Source organism: Grus americana, chromosome 11 (assembly GCF_028858705.1).
Source record: "Grus americana isolate bGruAme1 chromosome 11, bGruAme1.mat, whole genome shotgun sequence".
NCBI classification, from domain to species: domain Eukaryota; kingdom Metazoa; phylum Chordata; class Aves; order Gruiformes; family Gruidae; genus Grus; species Grus americana.
In genome coordinates this window covers 12,938,033-12,958,333 of record NC_072862.1, presented here as the reverse complement: position 1 = coordinate 12,958,333, position 20,301 = coordinate 12,938,033, and the positions used below count along the sequence as shown (strand labels likewise).

Genomic DNA, 20,301 nt, shown 5'->3' with positions numbered 1-20,301 from the left:
TCTGTTTTTGGTAAACACCCTCTCTGAGTGCAGAAGAGCCCAGTAAAAGTCCTTGATCCAGCTGGTCATTATGAGGAAATGCAACTGAGTTACAGGGTATTTACTCCTAAGTTGGGAGAGGATACCTACTTGAGTGGTATACTTGCTATTTCTTAACACCACGTTCTCTCGTCTGTTAAGAAGTGGTTTTGTTAGTGAAGGACAAGGTCAGTCCTTTCTGAACAGAGGACAAGTGGGCAACATGATACTTGTGTTCTTGGAAGGTAAAGGTCTGTTTGGGAGCAAAATGTTCTTTAAGAGATTACTAAAACCTTACAAAATCTGAATGAGGAAAAAGCTGGAGGGGGCTCATAATTGGACTTATCTAGTCTCACAAAGCTGAGAGAAGTGGGTTGTAGACACCTCATTTAACTTGCAATTATGCACTGAGGTTTGTGGATGAAGAACACCTGGAGCATGAGTCAAAAAGACAGCAAATCTTGAGAAGGACCTGATAGAAATGAGGACAGTATGAGGAAGCAAAGCCTGTTTATTATCTTATAATAGATGGAAATGAGGCCATTTATTGGTGTTATCTGCTGGTGGAGATGTTTTGCCAACTACCTTTGTTTGGAACTCTGACCAAGACGTGCAATACGTAATTGTGTTCCAGCTTCCATCCTGACTTAATTCTTAGAATTGAAATTACTCTTTCACATACAAAAGCATTGAATTCTTTTCCTGTATTGTTATGATGAAGGCAATTTCTGGTTGCTGACTGGCAGGAATGAGGACGGGAGAACTATACAGCTTGTGTTACAGCATGCATCCTCAGTCGCTACATAGCTGCTGCACTTGGCTGGCAGCAGTGGCACCTGTTTGAGCAAGATTTCTTTGGCCTGGAAGTACATTGTATATTTTCTTTGGCCCAAGGACATCGTCTTAAGTGTGTCAGTTGAAGACCTCACAGCTTGCTGAGCTCTTAATCTTTCCATCAATCTCATGCTTATTTTCTATGGTATTTATCACCATAGTGTTTTATGTGCTTTCCAGACAAGTAGACTGGCATAATATGGTGGTCAGTCGGATGGCTTTCTTCCTCTCAGGAAAGGATGTTATATTAAGAATTGTGCTTCCTATGGGAGGTTATATACTCACCCCACAATAACCGAGTCTCAGAACTTTCTGGGAACCTGAACACACTGACAAATTTCCAAATGTCTCTTCTCTAAATACTATTGGTTGAGATACCTTTCACACGTGGGAATGGATGTTCATATAGAAAGATTTTTAAGTGGCAGAACTAATAACCAGAACAATTGCTTGGGTCTTTGGTTTTGTTTAAAGTGTGCTTGAAAACCTTTCCATAAGAGCACAGAAGTAAGTACTGCCTTAGTGGCTTTTTTGACTCATCTTATGAAAACCACTTGCCAGGTTTGAAGTTTCCACGTTAGTTGCTTCTCTGGAGCTGTACTCTCACCTTTTGTAATACAGTTTCTAAGTAGGAATGGGATGAGATGTCACTCTGGAAAAATATTAGGTCATGCAAAAATACAAAGGAAAATGGAGAGACGAGGAGAGCTCCATAATTGAGGTGATGAAGCTCATTGCCTCAAGTCTCTTGGCTGACGTGAGTGAGATAGAATGTGGAGAAAGCATTTCTTATCCACATGGTGAGAGAGATTGGTTGGGCATCATGGGGGAGCTGCTAGGGGAAAGGGTGGGTGAATGATCCCAGTGGGGCACATGTGGGAGGAAAAATGAAAACCATAGCATATGCTGTGAAGCCTGGGGTTGAGGGTAAGAGGGAGAATGACGTTTCCTGGCTCTGTGTGCACGTGATGCTTTTTCCTCCTGCGAGTTTGTTGGCAGGTGTGGAGAGAAAGGATCCCAGCCTGGCAAGTCAGCCACCAGTGTGGCTGATGATTAATTGCCCTTTTTAAATTGCAATTATGTCAGTCATAGAACCCGTGAATATTAATTCCCGATTTGCTGCTTGCAAAACTGAACGATGATGAGATGGGTCCATTTTACTGATGTCTCCGAAGTAGGCTAAGTGCTGCAGCTGACAGTTACTACTGAAAGGAAAGGCTGCTGTGACTCTGCATTGTTTTGTGTCTGTCTTGCCTCTTCTTTTTCAGTGTTTCCGTTCCTTTCTTCAGAATCCTCTCAGTGGTTACAGAGAATTTTCCACACTGACAGTAGTAGGTGGCAGACTGACATCTAGAGTGAGTTAGTCACTGGAAGCAGTATTAGTTACCTGGATTTGGTGGATGGCTTTCCACCATTCGCTGCTGCTTTGAGTCCCTTAGAGAATTAAGAATGAAAAAAGGATTATTTTTTTGCTGCTCTAGCTCTTTCCCTTCATCTCAAATGTGTGTAACCTTTCATTCCATTATACTTGGATCTTTTGAGATAATTTTCTGATTGTGCCATCTTGGAAAGCTATTAACAGGCAAGTATCAGTACACTGTGCCTGTTTTCAGTAATCTGTGCAAATACATGGATGATGAAAATCTTGGTTTCTTCTGTGGTTTGAGTCTCTGTTATCAGTCATGATCCTGTCTAATATTTTCTGCATGAATCAGGATAAATTATTGCATCTTGCTTGTCCTTTAGTTTTCTTGGAATAGTAGTTATCTCAAGAAGTTGTCATGATGTGTTGATATTCACACAAATCTTTGAAGGTGAATAGTATGGTGCGTTTGTAGAAAACAAAAATAAACCCCCTCAGAACCCTCTGATTGTTTAGTTCTTGATGCTTTTTGGGTTTTTAAAAATTTGTGTTTCTTTTAAAGTTTTTTCTAGGCTTTCAGTTACATGCGACTTTAAGTACCTACATATTTCTTTGTTTGGTTGTGGGATTGGTATATGCTGAGTTATCAAACTAACTTAGAATTTGTAAGGAACAGAATTAGATGGTGGAAGTTGCACAAAAAAGGTCTCCGCTGTTTGTTCTTCTTTTGTGCATTTTGTGTGGCTGGTAAAAGTTGACTGTGTACTGAAAAACTTTCAGAATGGGGGCACTAAAGAGCTGAAAGTGTTGGCCATGTGAATGTGAACTCATTACTTGGTATTTGTGGAAAACCAGACTCTACTACCTGGTGAACAGTCTGAAATTAGAGTGCCTTTTTTTTAGACTGAAGTGATACTCTTCCATTTTGACATTCTTGGTGTTTTGTGTACAAGAGAAGGCGGCCTTGCAAAAGTTATATCCCACCCCATGAACGAATGCATTCATATAGGGATATCACTTTATTAATTTTGATCATTATGTTTAGTGCTTAACTTCATAAGCCCCTATTATTATCATTCTGCTTAGACATGTGTCATTATAATTATTGTCCCACTGAATTAAAGGCACCATTTGATGACTCCTACAAAAACAAGGGGTGGGATTGAGGGCAACGGGAGGCCACTAGTAGTTCTGTGTCAGACTGCTAGGGAAAGGCTAGAAGAAAATTAGCTGCAGCAGAGAATAGAAAAAAATGTTTTCAATTTTTGCTTAGTGTTGTCCTTTCTGGGAAGAAAGGCATGTAGCAGAGAGTTAAGTATGTTTTAGTAACGAGTTCTTACTGGCCTGAAAAGGCATCAAGGGCAGCCTTAAGACTGCAGGTTCAGTGCCTCATTCTGGCTTTTGTGTTTTCCCCATGTTTTGGCTTTTATAATTGAATGGTAAATTACTTGTTTTCATCGGACCCTTTCATTTTGGAAAGCTCCAAGCCATCTTGTATTGCAACTGTTGCCCTTTGAGGTGAAAATGAAGCTTTTTGTTTTACTAAACAAGGATGTTGATAGACAGTCCTTTAACAACCAAGTTTGTCACTTGTACTTGTGGGTGTTATTTTTACCTCCCTCCTCCTTCCTGTTTCCCTGGTGCACTTTGTCTTGACTCTGGTGTAGGAACGACTTTGTCCAGTGCTTAGTTAATGGCATCTAAGCATGGCTGTCGGGTGAGGAAGTGGTCACTTTTATAACAGCTTTAAGAGGTATCAGAACTGCCAGCACCCTTGGCTTCTTAAAGTGACATTTTATTGGAATGGAGAGTCTGCACTTAGAAACCTGTCAGCAAAATGCAGTTTTCAGTAGTGCCTGGCTGATACAGAAGTTTCCACTGCATGGTAGGACTAGAGCGATGAAAAGCTTCAGCTCCATTTCTGTTGCTTTGAAAGATTTGTTTAGCCTAACTTTCATATCACATGCCCTTAGGATAATATTGTCTAGCTAAATGGGTGTTTTAAACATTGATTTTTAGTTAATTGAAATAGTTTTGAAATAGATATTATTTTTTTGTACTTATCAAATAAATCCTACTAAAACAAGTTAAGACTCTTTAACAGCACACATTACAAGCTCTCCCTACAAGATACTGCTGAGACACTCTTTGTTTTAGGCGGCAGCCCAACAGACAAGTACATAGCCTGCTGCACAATGGTGTAAGGCATGTACACTCGTTCTGTTGACACAAGGTACAAATATCAACTCTTATTCAAGAAGTACCAAGGGAAAGTCATGTTTAAAGACTGTGCAGGCTCAGAGGTGATTTCTGGCTTTAAAAACATGTCTAATTATCCAGCAAGGGGGAATGGTATGATACCCCAGTGATTTATCTTGAAAAGGAGTTTAAGGATATCCGGCCAGGAACTGGAGGTTCACATTCACAAAGTTAAGGTGTTTTGGAACAGAATATGCTGATCATCACCAGTAATTTTGATTGTTGGGGACTGAGAATGGAAGGTAAAACTTGAAATGGCTCTTTGCCTTGTTGTAAGAAGTAAAGAATTGACTGTAACTTGTAACGTGACTTGAGAGCACAACCAGTGTTGTGGAAAGCTTGGGAGGAGACGGGAGTCTGCTTTTGTGTGTTAATATGCTTTTGCGTGTGTGTTTCCCCCACATCGTGTTAATAGACCTTGTCCTTTTTACTTGGTGATTCCAGTGCTTGTGAGTTCAAGGTAAGCTCTGCTTCCTCTGGGGCTGTGGTCTGAAAAGGATCCTGCTCTTGCTGCTCAAGCACTGTGACCAGCATGAAGAGGAAGGTGGGGGCAGAGGAAGACGACTTCAGCTGCTGCCTGTCTCATTTCTGTCAATGTAAAGAGCTTTACAGAGATGAGTAATATTTTGCAATTGAGTTTCTCTTTTAAAGACACTCTGATGCTAATGTTGATTTAATAAGGTTCTCTCATTCTCTCTCCTTGCTTAATTTGAAACGTCTAATTTTGTGCTTCACAGTTCTGAACACAGAATTAGTGAGGGAAGAAGAGCCGGAGGCAGGGGGAGCGGAGTGCCACACCAGAAGTTGCCAGGGGAGATTGATTCAATAGAGTGAAAAGGTGCAAAAGGTTATATGACCACAGTTCAGAACAACGTGATGGTAGTACTAATGAGAAGGAAAGCTTGATCCTTTAAAATGTTTTAAGGTCTCTGTGGGTGTATATCCAACACGAAATGGAAAATGGAGCACTGGAGTGTTGGTTTCTTTGAGTGAATTTTTCTTTTGATTTTATATGTATGCAATATATTATATGACAGGCAGGAAGGAGAATATTATGAGATAAATAAGCTTTTAAAGGTTTTTATTTTAAAGGTTGTTTTGATGAGTGTGGCATTTATTTTCAAAAATGCTGAGAGGTTATGAGAGATTGTGAATTTGATCTTGCTAATTTATTTTCTCTGCACCTGAATTTTAATTTTTTTTCCTGCTCTAATTTTATGCTTGTGGAAAAAAGCTATTGACATCCCTGAACATTAATTCCTTTATTGTGTTGGGGATAAATGTAAAAACCAAAACCACAGTGCCGAAAGATTATCTAAAATATTGTACAAATAATAGTAGTAACACAAGCTTTTTCCTTTGCTTCCTGCTTTGTTAGCATACCTGTTCTCTGCCTGTTAGGAAACTACTCCTATGCAAGAGTTGAATCCTAATTTGCCTCTTCCTTGAGTTGGATGACAATTCTTCATGCAACCGAGCAGACAGTGTAAAGGAGTACAAGTTATGTTCAGCTTAGTTTTATGATAAGCTGCCAACATGTTTCATTGAAAACCTCATTAAATCACAATTAAATCCACAGGGGGAAAAAAAAAATAGGCCATCTCAGTGAATACTTGATAGATGAGGTTTATGGTTTTCAGTGCTGGCCAAGGCATAATCTGCTCCTTGCTATTGGAGCTTGATGAAAGCTGCGGTGAAGTCCCACCACAGAATCACCAGAAAACTGTCCCAAGCACTGGAAGCTGCCTGTGGACGATGATGTCCATGTGTGTTTCTTCCATCCCGTGGCCTTGGTCAGACAGAAGTATCCCTTTCCTGCCTCAAACTCTTGTACCACACTCTCACACCTCCCCCCTGTCCCCCTTCCTCTTTCTTCTCACATTGTTTCTGGTAATTGAAGCTCAACTTCTGCCAATTGCTTCTGCTGAATTTGATAGCTAATACTGGGTTGTATAGAGTTATCTCAAACATTTGGTTGGGGAGTGCACTTGACCAAGCAGACCTGCACAAGGAATGAAGTTTTAGGGCCAACTCTTAATACACATTCTAAAAAAAGCCTGAACCTGCCTTCGAGGGTTTCTTTTTCCCTGACTTTCAGTGCCTATAGTGACTAGTCTCCAGGAATATTTACCAAATCACTTGCCTGTCTGGTTATTTCTAGTCTACTGCACTGGTCAACTTATTTAGTCAATAAATCAATCAACAGGTTCTTAAAATTACTTGCATTGACTTTGGAGGTGTAGCGTACAAAAGGAGCACACAGAAAGTAAATGATTGCATGTGCCCCAACTATAATTAGAGAGCAAACAATGTGGAGATATGTTTGTAAATAGTATCTACTACAATAAATACAGCAATCTGTCTTTAGGGTTCTGTGATACTCTGAGCTGGATTGACTCGATTTGCAAACTCATGAAGCATTAATCTTAGCTCTGTCAGGTCATCTGACTGCTATATTTAGAGCATACGCTATTTTAAAGCTAACTTTCAAGCTTCTTGCTTTTGATCAAAAGGTCCAGGAGTAAATACTTCTCTGGTTCCTTATCGTGTGATATAATTTTTGAGCTTCAGGAGTTCCGCTGAGAGCAAAATGTCATTTTCTTTCCCTAAGGAAAAGTCCTCAAACTGCTTAACTCTTCCTGCAGCACGCAGTCTATACCCTCTTCTCGACACCAGCAACACCTGGTTTGTGATCCTTGCTGAGAGATTACCAGGTACTGCCCCTTCATAGAGAGAGAATGCTCTCTCCCTGCCCTTGATTTTTTCCAAGCCATCTGCCTTGAGCAAGTGTGTGTTGTGTTGTCCAGTGAATGGGCATTGAGTCAGCATTGAATTCTTGTAATTCTTACAAACATTAAGCACATGCATGATGTGGAAAACTGCTGTTTGCAAATTGTCCTATCAAATGGAAATCAAAATTTTGCTAGCAGTGACATAGATTTGCAAGTTGCTCTTGATACAATCATGCCCTGGAGATTGCGATGTAGAAATAAAGAATACAGTTTTACAATAGCCTGAAATCATTGTTGTTGCTGAATCTATGCTCTTCTTTTGCAGATGGTTTCATTATGATATACTCGGACTTCATTAAAAGATGCAACCTTGCAGTATTTTCTCTGATCACAGCCTTGTGAGGAGCTGAGAGTGCATGTATTTGAGAACCAGGATATTCTTTTCCTAAAACACACAGTGGGTTGCAAGTGCTTTGGAAGCAAGAATCAGAGTCTCTAGTGGACATTTTGTCTATAGCTCAAAACCACAACTTAATTGACAGTCTTTTCATAACACTGACTGTGGCTTAGGATGTAGGGAATGCTGCAGGCGAAGACCGAGGTACATTTTCAGAACTGGTTGTAGGGAAATTTAGTGCCAACTGTCTCTCTTTAGTGATCATGGAAATGAGGGAGATTGTGGTGAAGTTCCGCATTTCTCTGTTTTTTTTCTTTCCTGGGCAGCCTCTAATTTCTTTCTACATATTTTACTCCAGAGGTAATACTACAGGCACAATTCTCTGTGTGTACTAGCCCAGACCATTTATTTTCACTTGAGTCCCCTATGCTTTTTGTGGTCCTTTCTGTAAGGGTTTGGAATCCACTTGGTTTATACTAAATGTTGATTACTGTATCTCTTTCCCACATACATCTTGGCAAACTGGTAGGTTGGATTCCGCCCCCAGAAAGACGCTGACCCTGTAACACTGTGTAAAGCACGCTCTGTGTATGTCTGGGATGAAAGAGCAGGGAGAACAGGAAAATTTACAAGACTGTCAAAGTAGGTAAAGATGTAAACTGTGATCTTTGAAAGTACACCTGACTCCCACCTGCAGAAGGATTCATGGAGACAGACAGGGGATGCATGACCATGACTTGAAGGCTTTCAAGAATTTTCTTACTCAACCATGTAATTAAGACAGTCTTTGCCTGTATTAAAAAGCAGCCCCAAAGTCAACTGTATTTCTCTTAAACTGTACAGTATTTGAGATAATCTTTTTTTAAATAAAAAGAAATTAGATTTCTAATCTTGTGGCAGGAACTCTGTATTCACTGTACTATACTAAACCTGTATCCATTGGCTGGTGCCTATAAATATCTGTTTTCTTCAGAGGCAGGTAAAAATTGCATGTAGTGTCTGGGAGCAAGTGTGGGAAGGGAATTCCTTCTGAACTCACACGGTTCATCGTTTTCATTGCTTGGAGGCGCATGGGTTGATTATGCATGTCATCTTGATTTTTTGCAAAACAGTGGTTGTGTTTGAAGTACTATGTTTGACTCGGAAGCTAATATATTTGGTATTTAAGAATCTGGCAAGAGAAAGCTATGTCCCCATATGCATGCACAGAAATGAGATTGGGATGTAGGCATGTGTAACTGTTATTTTCCCCCGTCTGTCCTATCCCTAGAAAGCCATATGCCACCCTTAGGCTAGCATAATGGGAGTCTGTATTAATGATTATGAGCTAGAAATAATCCAAGAAGAGTTGAGTGGCCTTTGATTCTAGATTTATGAGAAAATACCTCATTGACTCAGTAGGGTCTGAAATATGTTCTGGGATAGAAAGTCATAATTAATACAGAATTTCATGATGCTGTCTCTTGAGATTTTTTTTTTTTGCTCAATTGGTCAGGGACTTGGAGATTCTTATGTCTAACAGGCAGAGTAGGAATTTAAGCAAGGAAGTAAAAATTTAGAGGGAGTTGTTGACTCACCTGCTATCAGAAATAAGCATCTTGAGCATACATCTTGAGAGAGCCTACGCTCTGTAAGATTTCTATAGACATTGAATGCCTTGTCTGTTGGCAGCCTACAAAATGAAAACTCTGTATGTATGCATGTATAGAAGTGGTGATGGAAAAAGGAGAATGTGGGAATGGGCTGAAGTATTAAAGCAAGCAATGAAAGCAGATGGCTTACTTTGGATTTTATAAAATAGGTTTCTCTTTATTTTGTTTTAAATGAAAACTATCAACTGTTAGCATTGCAAACTTATTTGCAGCAATGCCGTAAGTATTAGAAGTGCAGTTGTCTCTGAATCATAAAAGGGCAGAGGGTTTTTCTGCTGCTTCTCATCTTCATGTATATAGAATTGTGTATGCTCTGTATATATTAGTTGAGCAATTTCATCACAACCTTTCCTCAAAATTGATTGCTGTTCAGTGTCTCTGTCTGCTTCCTCTCCCTTGTCAGTTGGTTACATCTCTGACTCTCATTACATTTAATATTGATGCTGCTTCAATTTTCCACTAAACTGGAAGCATTTAAGGGTCTGGAGTGGATAGTGAATGTCTAGATATATTCTTTAAATGCTTTAATTCCTATCATCGTGGAAAAGTTTAGAGCTGGATTATTGCCTTAAGAAGAAATGACTCTTTGCTCATTCAGTGATGAAGTCTGGTCATCAAGATGTTAGAATATGTGCTGCAGAGCTCTTCAGATACTGACATGAGTGCAAAAGTTGTTGCCAGCAGCTGTCTTGGGTTTTGGGCACCTGCTGCCTCTCATTTCTCGCATCTCCCACTCTATCTTCCACTCCCAAAGTTGGCAGTGCCCCTAAAAATACTCTGTATTGAGTTCTTCAGTATATCTACCAAGCTCGTAGTCTGGATTCCTGAGTCATTGGTCACGCAGTAGTGAAATTAATTATATGACAGGGTTATTGACTATGGCAAGGTAATGGACATCTAGGGTGAAGCTGGTTGCAGTGAGGTTACAAAGGCATTGCCCTTCCTAAGGCTGATGCTTTATCATGCTGATCCCTTCCTCCCCCCCCACCAATTGCAGAACGGTTTTGATTGCTTACTGCCATTTTTGCGTTTGCTCAGACTATGACAGACATGACTGATGTGCCCGTTACGGCGGTCATGTATGGGTGATGTGGTGTATGGGTTTGGGATGCGTGTCTGTATGCGTGAAATACTAATTTGGTGCTGTATTCATGATTTCATTGGAAGTTGGACTGTTGATACATATGTGGGAAGGCATCCCTGCCTGAAGAATCAGTGCTCAAATGTGGAATTTTTGGAAGCACAGGTGCATTACTTACATATCTAGCTGGAGTCTTCTCCAAGTAGACTGTGTCTTTTTTTCCCTTGCAGTATAAATGCCCAGGACAGGGATTGCTGGTTTGGCCTGAGATCCTGTTTCAATAACCTTTTGCCTTTGATACAGGCAAGAGGAATATCTTGGTTTGGTTTAGACCCCAAATGATTAAGTCCAGTATTTATTCAGCTTCCTGTGATTGCTATCCAGTGGGCTATCTGAAAGAGAAATGAAGCAGAAGAGTTTTAGCGGAAGAGTACAGTAGTAGTGACCAAGGGTGCTAAAAGATGGTGTGTGCCAGGGCAGGGATTATAAAGCTCACAAGCCCCCAGCTGGGAGCTGGAAGTGAAACTCACTGGGTTAGGAAGCAAGGAACCCAAATGTTGCTCATTTCTGAGACAGTTTACTTAAACTTTGAAAATATTAGTGGACATGCTGTGTCTCTTAGTGTTGGTAAATACAGGTCTGCTAAGAGACTAAGGCACAGGCTTATGAGGTAGCAAAACTTAAACCAGTAGCCCTCTTGAGTTTTCATTTTTGTATTATTTTATTATTATATTTAGTCTGTACTTCACTGCAAATGTAGCTATTTTTTTTCCCAACACAACACTGTTTTCATTCAATGGAGTGTATCTGTCTGTTCTTGGAGTAATAATTTCCCCCCTCCCGAAAGGTGACACAATTAAAGCCTTTGGCAGTACCTGCAGAAGAGATGCCCTGTGGTTAGTAACAGTTTTATCTTTCTTAAAACTGTAATTCTGCTATTGTGGATTATATTATAGGGATATAAGAAGGATCACCTCTTGGTGATAGAGCTGGTTCCTTCTCCTTCCTCTCTTCTCAGCAACTGTCCAGTGCCAGTGAGTTAGTGCCTTGTGTTCATTTTGTCATGCAAGCGTTTGTCCACCAGGAATGTGACAGTTAATGGCTTAGGCACCCCAGAGATGACAGATGTAGATCTAGTAAAGAGCTACTGGTGTGCATGACCTACCTGCTGAAATAATAACACGCACCATAAAGAGCCCTGTGTTCCTCCTGTCCATCTGCTGAGGACAGACAGCTTTGCAATTGCTAAAATGTGAAAACAAAACTAAGCACATCTGTCCTGACTGTAAAAAATCATCAGGAAGAAAAATGTTATTCAAATCAGGCTTTTGTCAAGATTGGTCAGTGATTACCGGTGAACACCTGTTGTGTATTGGCTTGTTCAGCCAAGGACTTGATGCTGCTATATCAAACCTGTCTGCAGAAAGGGGGGAATTGGCTTCCCCCAGTTAAACCAAGATGTTCGGTTCCAGCCCTCTCAGCTGTTGCAAAGGATGAGGATGGACGAGAGACAGAGCTGATGACACGTCATCCCTCAGTTACCTGAAGTAGTTGCTCTGTGCCATTAAAATGGTGACAGATCCCATAAACATATTGCACTCCACTGTCTGGTCCCTCTGGCACTGAACTATGACCAAGAGGAAAGTTCCTCCTGCCCCGTCAACTCCCCTCAAATAAATAATCATAATAAAAAGGCCAGCCTTTCTGAAGTTCCTGCTTAGCGAATGTGGTGCTGATTGAATGTAGCACTGAGAGGCAGGGAAAAGGCAGCCCTTGACAACAAATGAGAGCTTGTGGCTGCCTCATAAATGCCTTGGCTTCAGGAGGAGGTGGTTATCGGTGTGAAATGTTTATCTTTTTTGTTTATTTTTTTTGTTTTGGTTTTTTTGTTGGAAGGGACCTTAAAGATCATCTAGTTCCAACCCCCCCTTCCATGGGCAGGGACACTTTCCACTACACCAGGTTACTCAATCATCTTATACTAGCTTTGTTGCTGCTGGATTACTGTGTAAGTAGGAAGTAGTATTAAGTAAATAAGAGGTGATACTGCAGCCTTGCTTGATCCGCTTGTCTTCATACTTAAATAGACTTGCTGACAAAAGAAGGAGCAGGTGAAGGCAGCTTGGATTTGGCAGAGGTTTGGACTGTGCACTAAAGATGTGTTCAGTTGCCTATGAAGGGGGATCTGGCTGGAAATCTGATCAGTCAGCTGGCTTTCTATTAGGAAGTACTCTTTGAAACTGTCTGGTAAAGATGACGACTTGCTATTTAGGTCAGCTTGTGCATTCAAAAATGCCCTTGCAAAAGGGTATTTGTTCTTTGTAGATAATTTGGAAACAGCACGGTTGTTGGCCACCTCCTTTTGAGTACGCTCAGCATTGCCATGTTCATTGGTGCATGTTGTGGATATCGGCATCTCTAACATTGTGCAGGACCTTGCGTGACTCCCTGAAACTGGCTGCTTCGCAGCTGTCTTCCCTTAGCTTCCACCCTGCAGGGCAATCCTGCAGCAGTCTTTGGGGGCTTTGCTTTGTTTTTATTTTTGGGGGTGCATGTGCTTTTGTTTTGCTTTAATAGCACAGCTCCCAATAGGGGACAGCACTGCACTGTTTAAGATGCTTGTCATTTTTAAGGAACTTTTCTAAACTTGTCATCCTAAAAGCTATATTGTGCAGCAGCAGGCGGCCTCCATAAATCACTGATTTCTTTTTCTTCTCTTTCCCTTCCTTTCTCTCTTGCACTCTCTTTATTCCAAGCCTGTGGATTTGGACGCCTGGGTAAGCTCTCTTTTTTTTTTTTTTTTTTTTTTTGTCTGGATCTTGCTTATTCGAAGTGTCATGTTGTTACTGCATGCGTACAGATTGTTATTGCTGAGCACAGATGCAGGATTTTATTTTCTGTCATTACATTTTAAAAGGTGTTCAGCTAGAAAATTGCATATTATTTCCTCTATAAAGATTTTCGCTGGTTCCTTTTGTGTAGCTTACAGCTGCTGAAACCAAACTCGATCTGGTGATGTGTGTTGTTGGCTAAGAGAGTAGCAGAAACAGGAGGAAATGAAGGTTACACCAGTACTGCTTTTTAAGGCCGTGAGTCTGCATCTGGGTTCTAAAACAAAACAAAACCCAGTCACCTGCCCTCGATGGAATGAGAGAAAGGACAAAAACCAAGTGATTCTGTAGGCCTCACATCTCTGGAATAGCGACTGCAGGTGGCTCAGCAGTAATGGTGGTATTTCTGCTGATGCAAGCGGAGGTTGAGTCAGGGCTCCTCCATGGTTACTTGTCCGGTACAAGCCTCCCTGTGAAGTCCTGCTGTTCAGTCTCGGGCATGATGTGCACAAGCTGCCTCTTGCTGTTTCAGTGTTGCCCTCTCAGCTCTGCTGTTCCCTTTAGCTTGGTCAGGAACATGCCAGCTAGCTAATTTTGGAGCTAGTTCTGTCCTTCAATGCATTGCTGTCAATTCCTCCTTCTAGTATTGGAGCCTTTAATAGCATTTGTTTTTCTCCCCTGCCACTTGGACTGCTACCAGGACTGGAAAAGACATGGGAAAGCATGAGGTATAAGAATTTGCAGTTGTGAAGTATGGCAAGCTGAGGTACCCAGCCAAAACATCTCTGCTGTGCTGCTGCAGAGATGTTACTGGATACCTTAGGGGGAAGCTGGTAACTCCTCTCTGCAAAGACAGAATGATGTAGAAACAAGGCATTTGATAGAGACTTAAGGACCTTTCCTTTATCCTTGTAGCTTCTTTCCCTGGATTGCCTCCGACTGATTCTCTAGGCGTCATCTCACTAGTTCGTCTGTGACTGGTGAATGTGTTTTGCCAAGAAGATAAATATTTTTGCAATAATCTTGCCAAGTGCTGTGACTTGCCTGTGAGGAAGTTCTTTATAGATTGAGGTATGGACCTTTCCTTCTAACTTGACTTGCCCTTTGTAGAGAGAGGGGCGTTTGGTTTTTTTTCCCTCCAGTAGAGTCTTCTCCATGCCCTTTCCCCAAATCCCAGAATCCCGACAGTATTGCAGGGAGAGGCAGCCTGATGGTAGCCGTCAGCTGTGGGCTGTGCTATTGCTGCACTTTATTCCTGGGCGCTACATTCCCTACGTAATCTGACCCTGCCAAGAAGCCCTGTTTTTCAAGCAGATTTCCTTCCTAGTTTTCATGTTTAACAAGGTGATGAGAAGGGACTGTGATTAAAAATAATAAAAATCTGGTGATATTTCATGGTGGGCAAAGCCAAAGCTGATCTGCGAATGGATGTAGCTAGAGTGAAGCCCAGCTCTAGAAGATCAGTTGCACAGTTTGATGTGTTGCACGTTGGTGTCAGTTCAGGATGAGGCTAAGAGTGGCTTTGTTCATAGAGAATGAACCAATAATATTTCATTACCTCAATTAAAAGGCTTGTAAAATATTTCTTTTGGCCTGCCTGTCAGCTAGCAGGCCAGTACTTGAATTCTTTAGTTGAGCCAGTATGTAATGTGTAGCTTTAGAAATATGCTTTCACAGTTTGTTTCTAAATGGGTTACTTGATAAAGGGAGAGGAGGAGGCAAAGAATCACACATGACTCTGCCCTAGCTCTTTTTCAGGTTATCTCAGTGCTGCTTTGAACACTGACAAACTTTGGACTGTGGAAAAAGTGTAAAGATGAAACGTAGGAAGAATTTGAGAGAGCCCCCCAACCAGGCCGGGGGTCCATGCCCACAGAAGCTGTGATAGCATGCTAGTAGTATACCTTCGCTATCCTTTTGTAAGAATGCAATGGTTGTAACTTCTGACACATCACAGGAAATTCTTGAGCATTTCCTGAATATATCTTATAGCTAGTTTCTGTACAGAGGGCAATTGCCTATTGCATACGTTTGTTTTTGCAAATACGTGCCGTCCCATGCTACTTTTCCAAGTTTTGGGTGCATTTGTATGCTCTACAACTAATGATGCTCTTCCTCCACTCCCTCTGTTTTGTTTCTGTCTTCATACTTCTTGGACGTCACACTCTGCTGTGTTCTACAGTACAGTTTCTTAGATGTCATCTCTGGGCTTTGGTCATCTCTTGCATGATATGTCCAAGCTCAGATGTAGCTTCTGCAGTGTGGATGTGAAATGCAACTTTCTGATATATGATTTTCAAACCAGTGTGTTATCATGCATGTCTTCCCTTCTCCTTCCTTCCTTTAGTTCTAAAGGCCTTTATGTGAAAAGTGTATCTGATGCTTTGTTTGGCACCTGCAATCTCAATCCCCTGTGAAACTGTAATCATCTTCATAGCAGCCAGTTCTGTCTGGGACATCACAGGCTTCTGGCTTCAGGTAGGGAATAAGCAGCAGGACTAGAGGAACTCTTAATAAATATCCTGTATTCATACAAAATGTCCCTTGTTGCCTAACCCAGTTTGGAACAGTGAATATTTCAAATGACACATGCTCTGACTGTACCATTCATACTTCAAACATCATCATAAAGTGTACTAAAGTTTCTAGTAATAACAGCTGGGGATAGAGGGAAACAGAAAGCAACTTTCAAGCAGTTCTGTCACAAATAGACAGTATGCTTCAATGCACTGAAACATCAACAGCTCTTGAAAACAAGCAAGGCATTGAAAATATGTTTGAGTTGTGAGTAAAAGTTTTCCGTGCAACCTGTGGTTCATTGTACAACTTATGGGTGATAAGTGGGAGATAATGGCAGATCATATGGGAGAAATTACTTGGGGGAAGAATGGTGTGTATACTGAGGTTGTAGTCTACATTTGGGAGATCAGGTTTTCATTCTTTGACAGCAATTTTGCAAGGCCCTAGAGAAGTCACTATTGGAATGTCTGTCTGCTGCAGGGTGCATTGGTGTGGAGGCATTATTCACTGTGGGCACCCAGCTTGAGTCAGGTCTGCTTGGGAGTCCATGGATCAGCATTGTGCAGATCAGCGCACCTCTGGTGAGAGAGCATCCCACTTGAGAGATTAGGTACTTGGTTTGTGTCCCTTTCCAGAGATGTCATACCCATGCCTTGCCAGAAACAGAATAAAGCCTCTTGTCCACCAGTATTGTTACACGTATTGGTTTTGTGCTCCCAGAACACTCTGCTACCCCAGGAGAGTAGCACTGCCACATCATTTATTTAGATTAAGGAGAAACTTTCTTGTATTTTTAAGAGTTGATCTTTTGACTTTATTTTTTCCTCCTTGAAATACACTTCACATCAAAAGCACGTTCCATTTGAATTGTGCGGAGGGGTCTTCTTTCTTCTCCTTAAGGAAATACAAGTCACTTGTTTAGTAATCTGATTTTATGGGTGTTATGCAGAAAATCAGCAGGAGAATCAGGGTCCTTTGGTTTTCCACCAGACCACCCTGCCTTCTTACATCTGTTTCATTTCAGTTGAAATTTCTTATTCCTTTTCTGTATAGAAGATGAATATTGGTTCAGAAGGATAGCTTTGGTTCTCTTATCACAGAAATGGTAACAATTTTGGCACATAGAAGGTGCCTATCAGTGTCCCTATTGTTGCTGTGATATCTGTTTGGTCAGGCTACACGTATGAGGCAGCTGATTCTCGTCCCCCTTCCCATCCTGTTTCAGCTGGTTTGTGGGCTGGGAGATATATAGCAGCACTGGTTAAACTGAAGCCAGAGATTTTGCCTTTAATGAAGTGTCTTTGAGAGCAAGGGGATTTATATGTGAGTCTGTAGTGCTTGTGCCTTACCCTGGTCCTGTTGGCTAGATGACAAACTTGGGAACAGAAATATTTCTCTTTCCTTTAAAAACAAACAAACAGACACCACCACCGCACCCCTGCAAACCCCCTATTTCATGTACTCCTCCTTTTCTTGCTTGCTTATCAACTGTCCCTCACTGCCTAGCTTAAAATCTCTTCTAAGCCCTATTATACCATTGTATTTCCATCAACAGGGGAGTAGAAAGAAGGAAATGCACAGCAACTGGCTTTCAGATGTAATTTTTCTCATTAACAATGGCTGTTGGCCATAAAATGACAGGTCTGAGCCCATGAGGATGTTTGTCCCAGCTGCTTAATTGTATTGGACCAGCATTTTCTGTGATTGTACCATCATCGTTAAAAGTTAAGAGCAATGCTGCTAGGATGCTATAGATCAGCAAGGTCCGTGTTCATGTTAAATGGACTAATAATTCTAGTTTTGAAAGGTCTTCTTGCCTGGTGATAACTTATGTGGCCCCAGAGATTTTTTGGGGTGGGATGGGGAAGAAAAACAAATGCCGTTCTTCTTCCTATTGTTGCTTGTTATTTTTAAGCTTAAAAATTTCGTTTGGGACCATCAATGCCATGTTGTCTTAATGCTAGTTCAGTTGAGGGATGGGAATGCAATGAAGTGCTGCTGGTTGTAAAGAGCTGAAAGACAAAATGACCAGGTTATGCTCAAGCACGTGCTTGTATACCAAGTTTGCTGTTTTGGAGGTGTCACATTTATACTTTGGAAGATGGAAGAGAAATTCTCTGACACCCATTTCTCTCCAAATCTGCAGCACCCAGCCAGAGGAACTCTGGGGGTGCGGGTGGTGTGTGCACAGAGAGTGTGTGGAGAGAGTACTTAATGATCAGGGTAGTCCTATATATGGTTATTAAAGCAAACGCAGGGTCAGTGAGAATGTGTGTTGCTGTAAAAATGTTACAACGTAGACTTGTATTTCAGATCTTCCTCATGATTGTAGAGATCTGTTAAATCTGTGGAAGTTTTATGATGCTCCAAGAGGCAAGTGTTTATAAAGTGGAGGATCTGAGGTTTATTTTTAAGGTAAGATGAAGAACATTGGAGTAACAAACATCATGATTGTGAAAAACAAAGACTTAGATAAGGTGGAGTTCTGAAAAAGGCAATAAGAAGGTGGCACCTTTCTATGATTACATGTTTTCATTTAATAAGGAGAAATAAAATTAAGGTTATGAGTTTGACACTAATAAGAGTGTTTCAAACTTTTGGATATAATCCAAAATGAACTGCAATACTGAAGGTTTGTAGTTCCACCAAGAGGGATCTTGTACACCAGTTCCGAGCAGTGTTTTAGTTCCTTCCAGTCTGCATCCCATGTGCTTTCCTTGCTCTCACACTTTTTATTTTTAATTTCTTTTTCTACTGATGCTATTTTGTTGTTCTTCCCAGGCTGTGGACCTGCAAGGCAAGGAGGCAGAGCTGAAGCGGCAAGAAGCCTTCTATAAAGAGCAGTTGGCCCGCATTGAGAGGAAGGTAAGGCTAAGTTGTCTTTTATTTGTGGCCTCTGAATACTAATGGGATCGGATGCAGATCTCTGTGTATCCAAAGAGTAGAGAAACCAGAAATGTTGTGCTGAAACCTGGTACTATCAGCTCCCAGTATCTGTCTGCCCCCCACCTTTTACATAGTCAAGTGATGAAAAAGCTGTACAAACCAAATCTTTTGAACAACTTGCATTTGAAAGACAAGGGGTTTTTAACTGGATGATTTTTTAATAAAGTAATCAAACTTTTTATTTTTTTACTATGGGGTTTAGGTGAAAGCTAAGTTCAAAAAAACAAGTGCCCTTTTTATTCCTTTTGTTAAAAATCCTTTCCTAAATTAAAAAAAAAAACCCCACAAAACCCACCACCACAAATCCTGCTATAAATATGAATTAAAGTTGTATTATTAATTTTTCTCTGGGGAGCCCAACAGTTCAAAGGGTGGTGCTGCAGTGCACTGCTTGCTTCTTGCTGGATAAGCCTTTGAAATGAACATGATTTAAAGAGACACTGTCAAGCATCTTTTAAGCCTGAAATGACCTTTGAAAATCCATTTAGGGATTTGAATCTCTCCCCTAAACGTGGGATTTGCTTCTCTGTTTAATTGTTTACCATGATGAGTTTTTAAAAATTGATGCTATAAAAATAGGAGCAGCCATGCTGTTCCTTATGAACGAATGCGTTTTTCACTTCCTGGCAAAATGAAATAATGTTATAAGTAGTCTTTATTTTTTAATAAATGTGGAGAATAATCTTCTCCAATTTGAAGCAATTAGACCTCCTGATAGGGAATTACATACATCTGACTTCTAGTTGTGTTATGTGACTAAAAAGAAATGCAAACAATGAAAAAGGTGGGTTGTAAAGAGACAGAGAAATCAATCAGCTTTACTACCAACATGTAGCATGATGGTGAATATGGAACATAGGAAAATTACAGATTATAGAAATGGTAGAAAACTATCGGCACATCTATCCCCCTTCTCATTCCCTGCTACGGCATGATTGTCCACACAGCATTTGTTATTTTAAGGCATTGATGGTAAAACATGCCCATGAGCAATTTTGCATGATATAATTTTGCAACACTTTAATCCATACAGTTCATTAAAAAATAAACTATTAAAACTACCACTCGGTGTTGCATTCAGATTTTTAAATTCTATTTCTAGATAATGGGGATTGTTCAGTGAAATTGCAAACAATCTAGCAGCTATCGTTCTAATTATCACAGTTGTCCATATGTTCATACGCAAAGGGAATTTTTGCAATTTCTTGGTCTCATGCTGTGTGCTTCTATTATATTCTTCTCTCCGGATCTGGTTTCATGAAGCGGAAACTGCAGGGAAAATTTGTATGTGTGTCTGTCCTTTATGGACAGAGGAGCAGGGAGAAGTTTGTGTCCAGGCTGCATTGTGCTCTTTTTGAAGTCTTTTATTGTATTTTGTGTTTCCCTTTTCAGGTCCATGTCCCTTGCTGCAGGGTAACTTTTTAAACAAGGTGATGGATATTTTAGTGCAGGATCTTCTCAGGGGAGTAAGGTGGCTTGCCCGTGGTCCTATTCAAACCGCAGAGCTGCACAGAAACTGTCTTCTAGTTCTTACGTGTACAAAAGGAAGTAGATAAAAAGGACAGGTTTTCTTTCCTCTCTTGAAACACTAGATAGTTTCTGACCCTTAAACACTAGCATTTTGCTGGTAATAAAATAGAAAAATGCCTCCAACCGTTAGTCTAGATT

General features: G+C 40.7%; 1 protein-coding gene across 4 annotated transcripts in view; it reads left to right on the top strand.

Moving 5' to 3' along the window:
* CHCHD6 (coiled-coil-helix-coiled-coil-helix domain containing 6) overlaps nt 1-20,301 on the top strand; it is a 115,691-nt gene that overhangs the window by 23,387 nt on the left and 72,003 nt on the right. For 3 of the 4 annotated variants that reach the window (XM_054837857.1, XM_054837854.1, XM_054837855.1), the window contains 2 exons: nt 13,093-13,113; nt 18,469-18,552. In XM_054837857.1, the coding sequence (XP_054693832.1) occupies nt 13,093-13,113; nt 18,469-18,552 (105 nt within the window). The remainder of the gene's footprint in view (nt 1-13,092; nt 13,114-18,468; nt 18,553-20,301) is intronic. The other variant, XM_054837856.1, reaches the window with a different exon arrangement.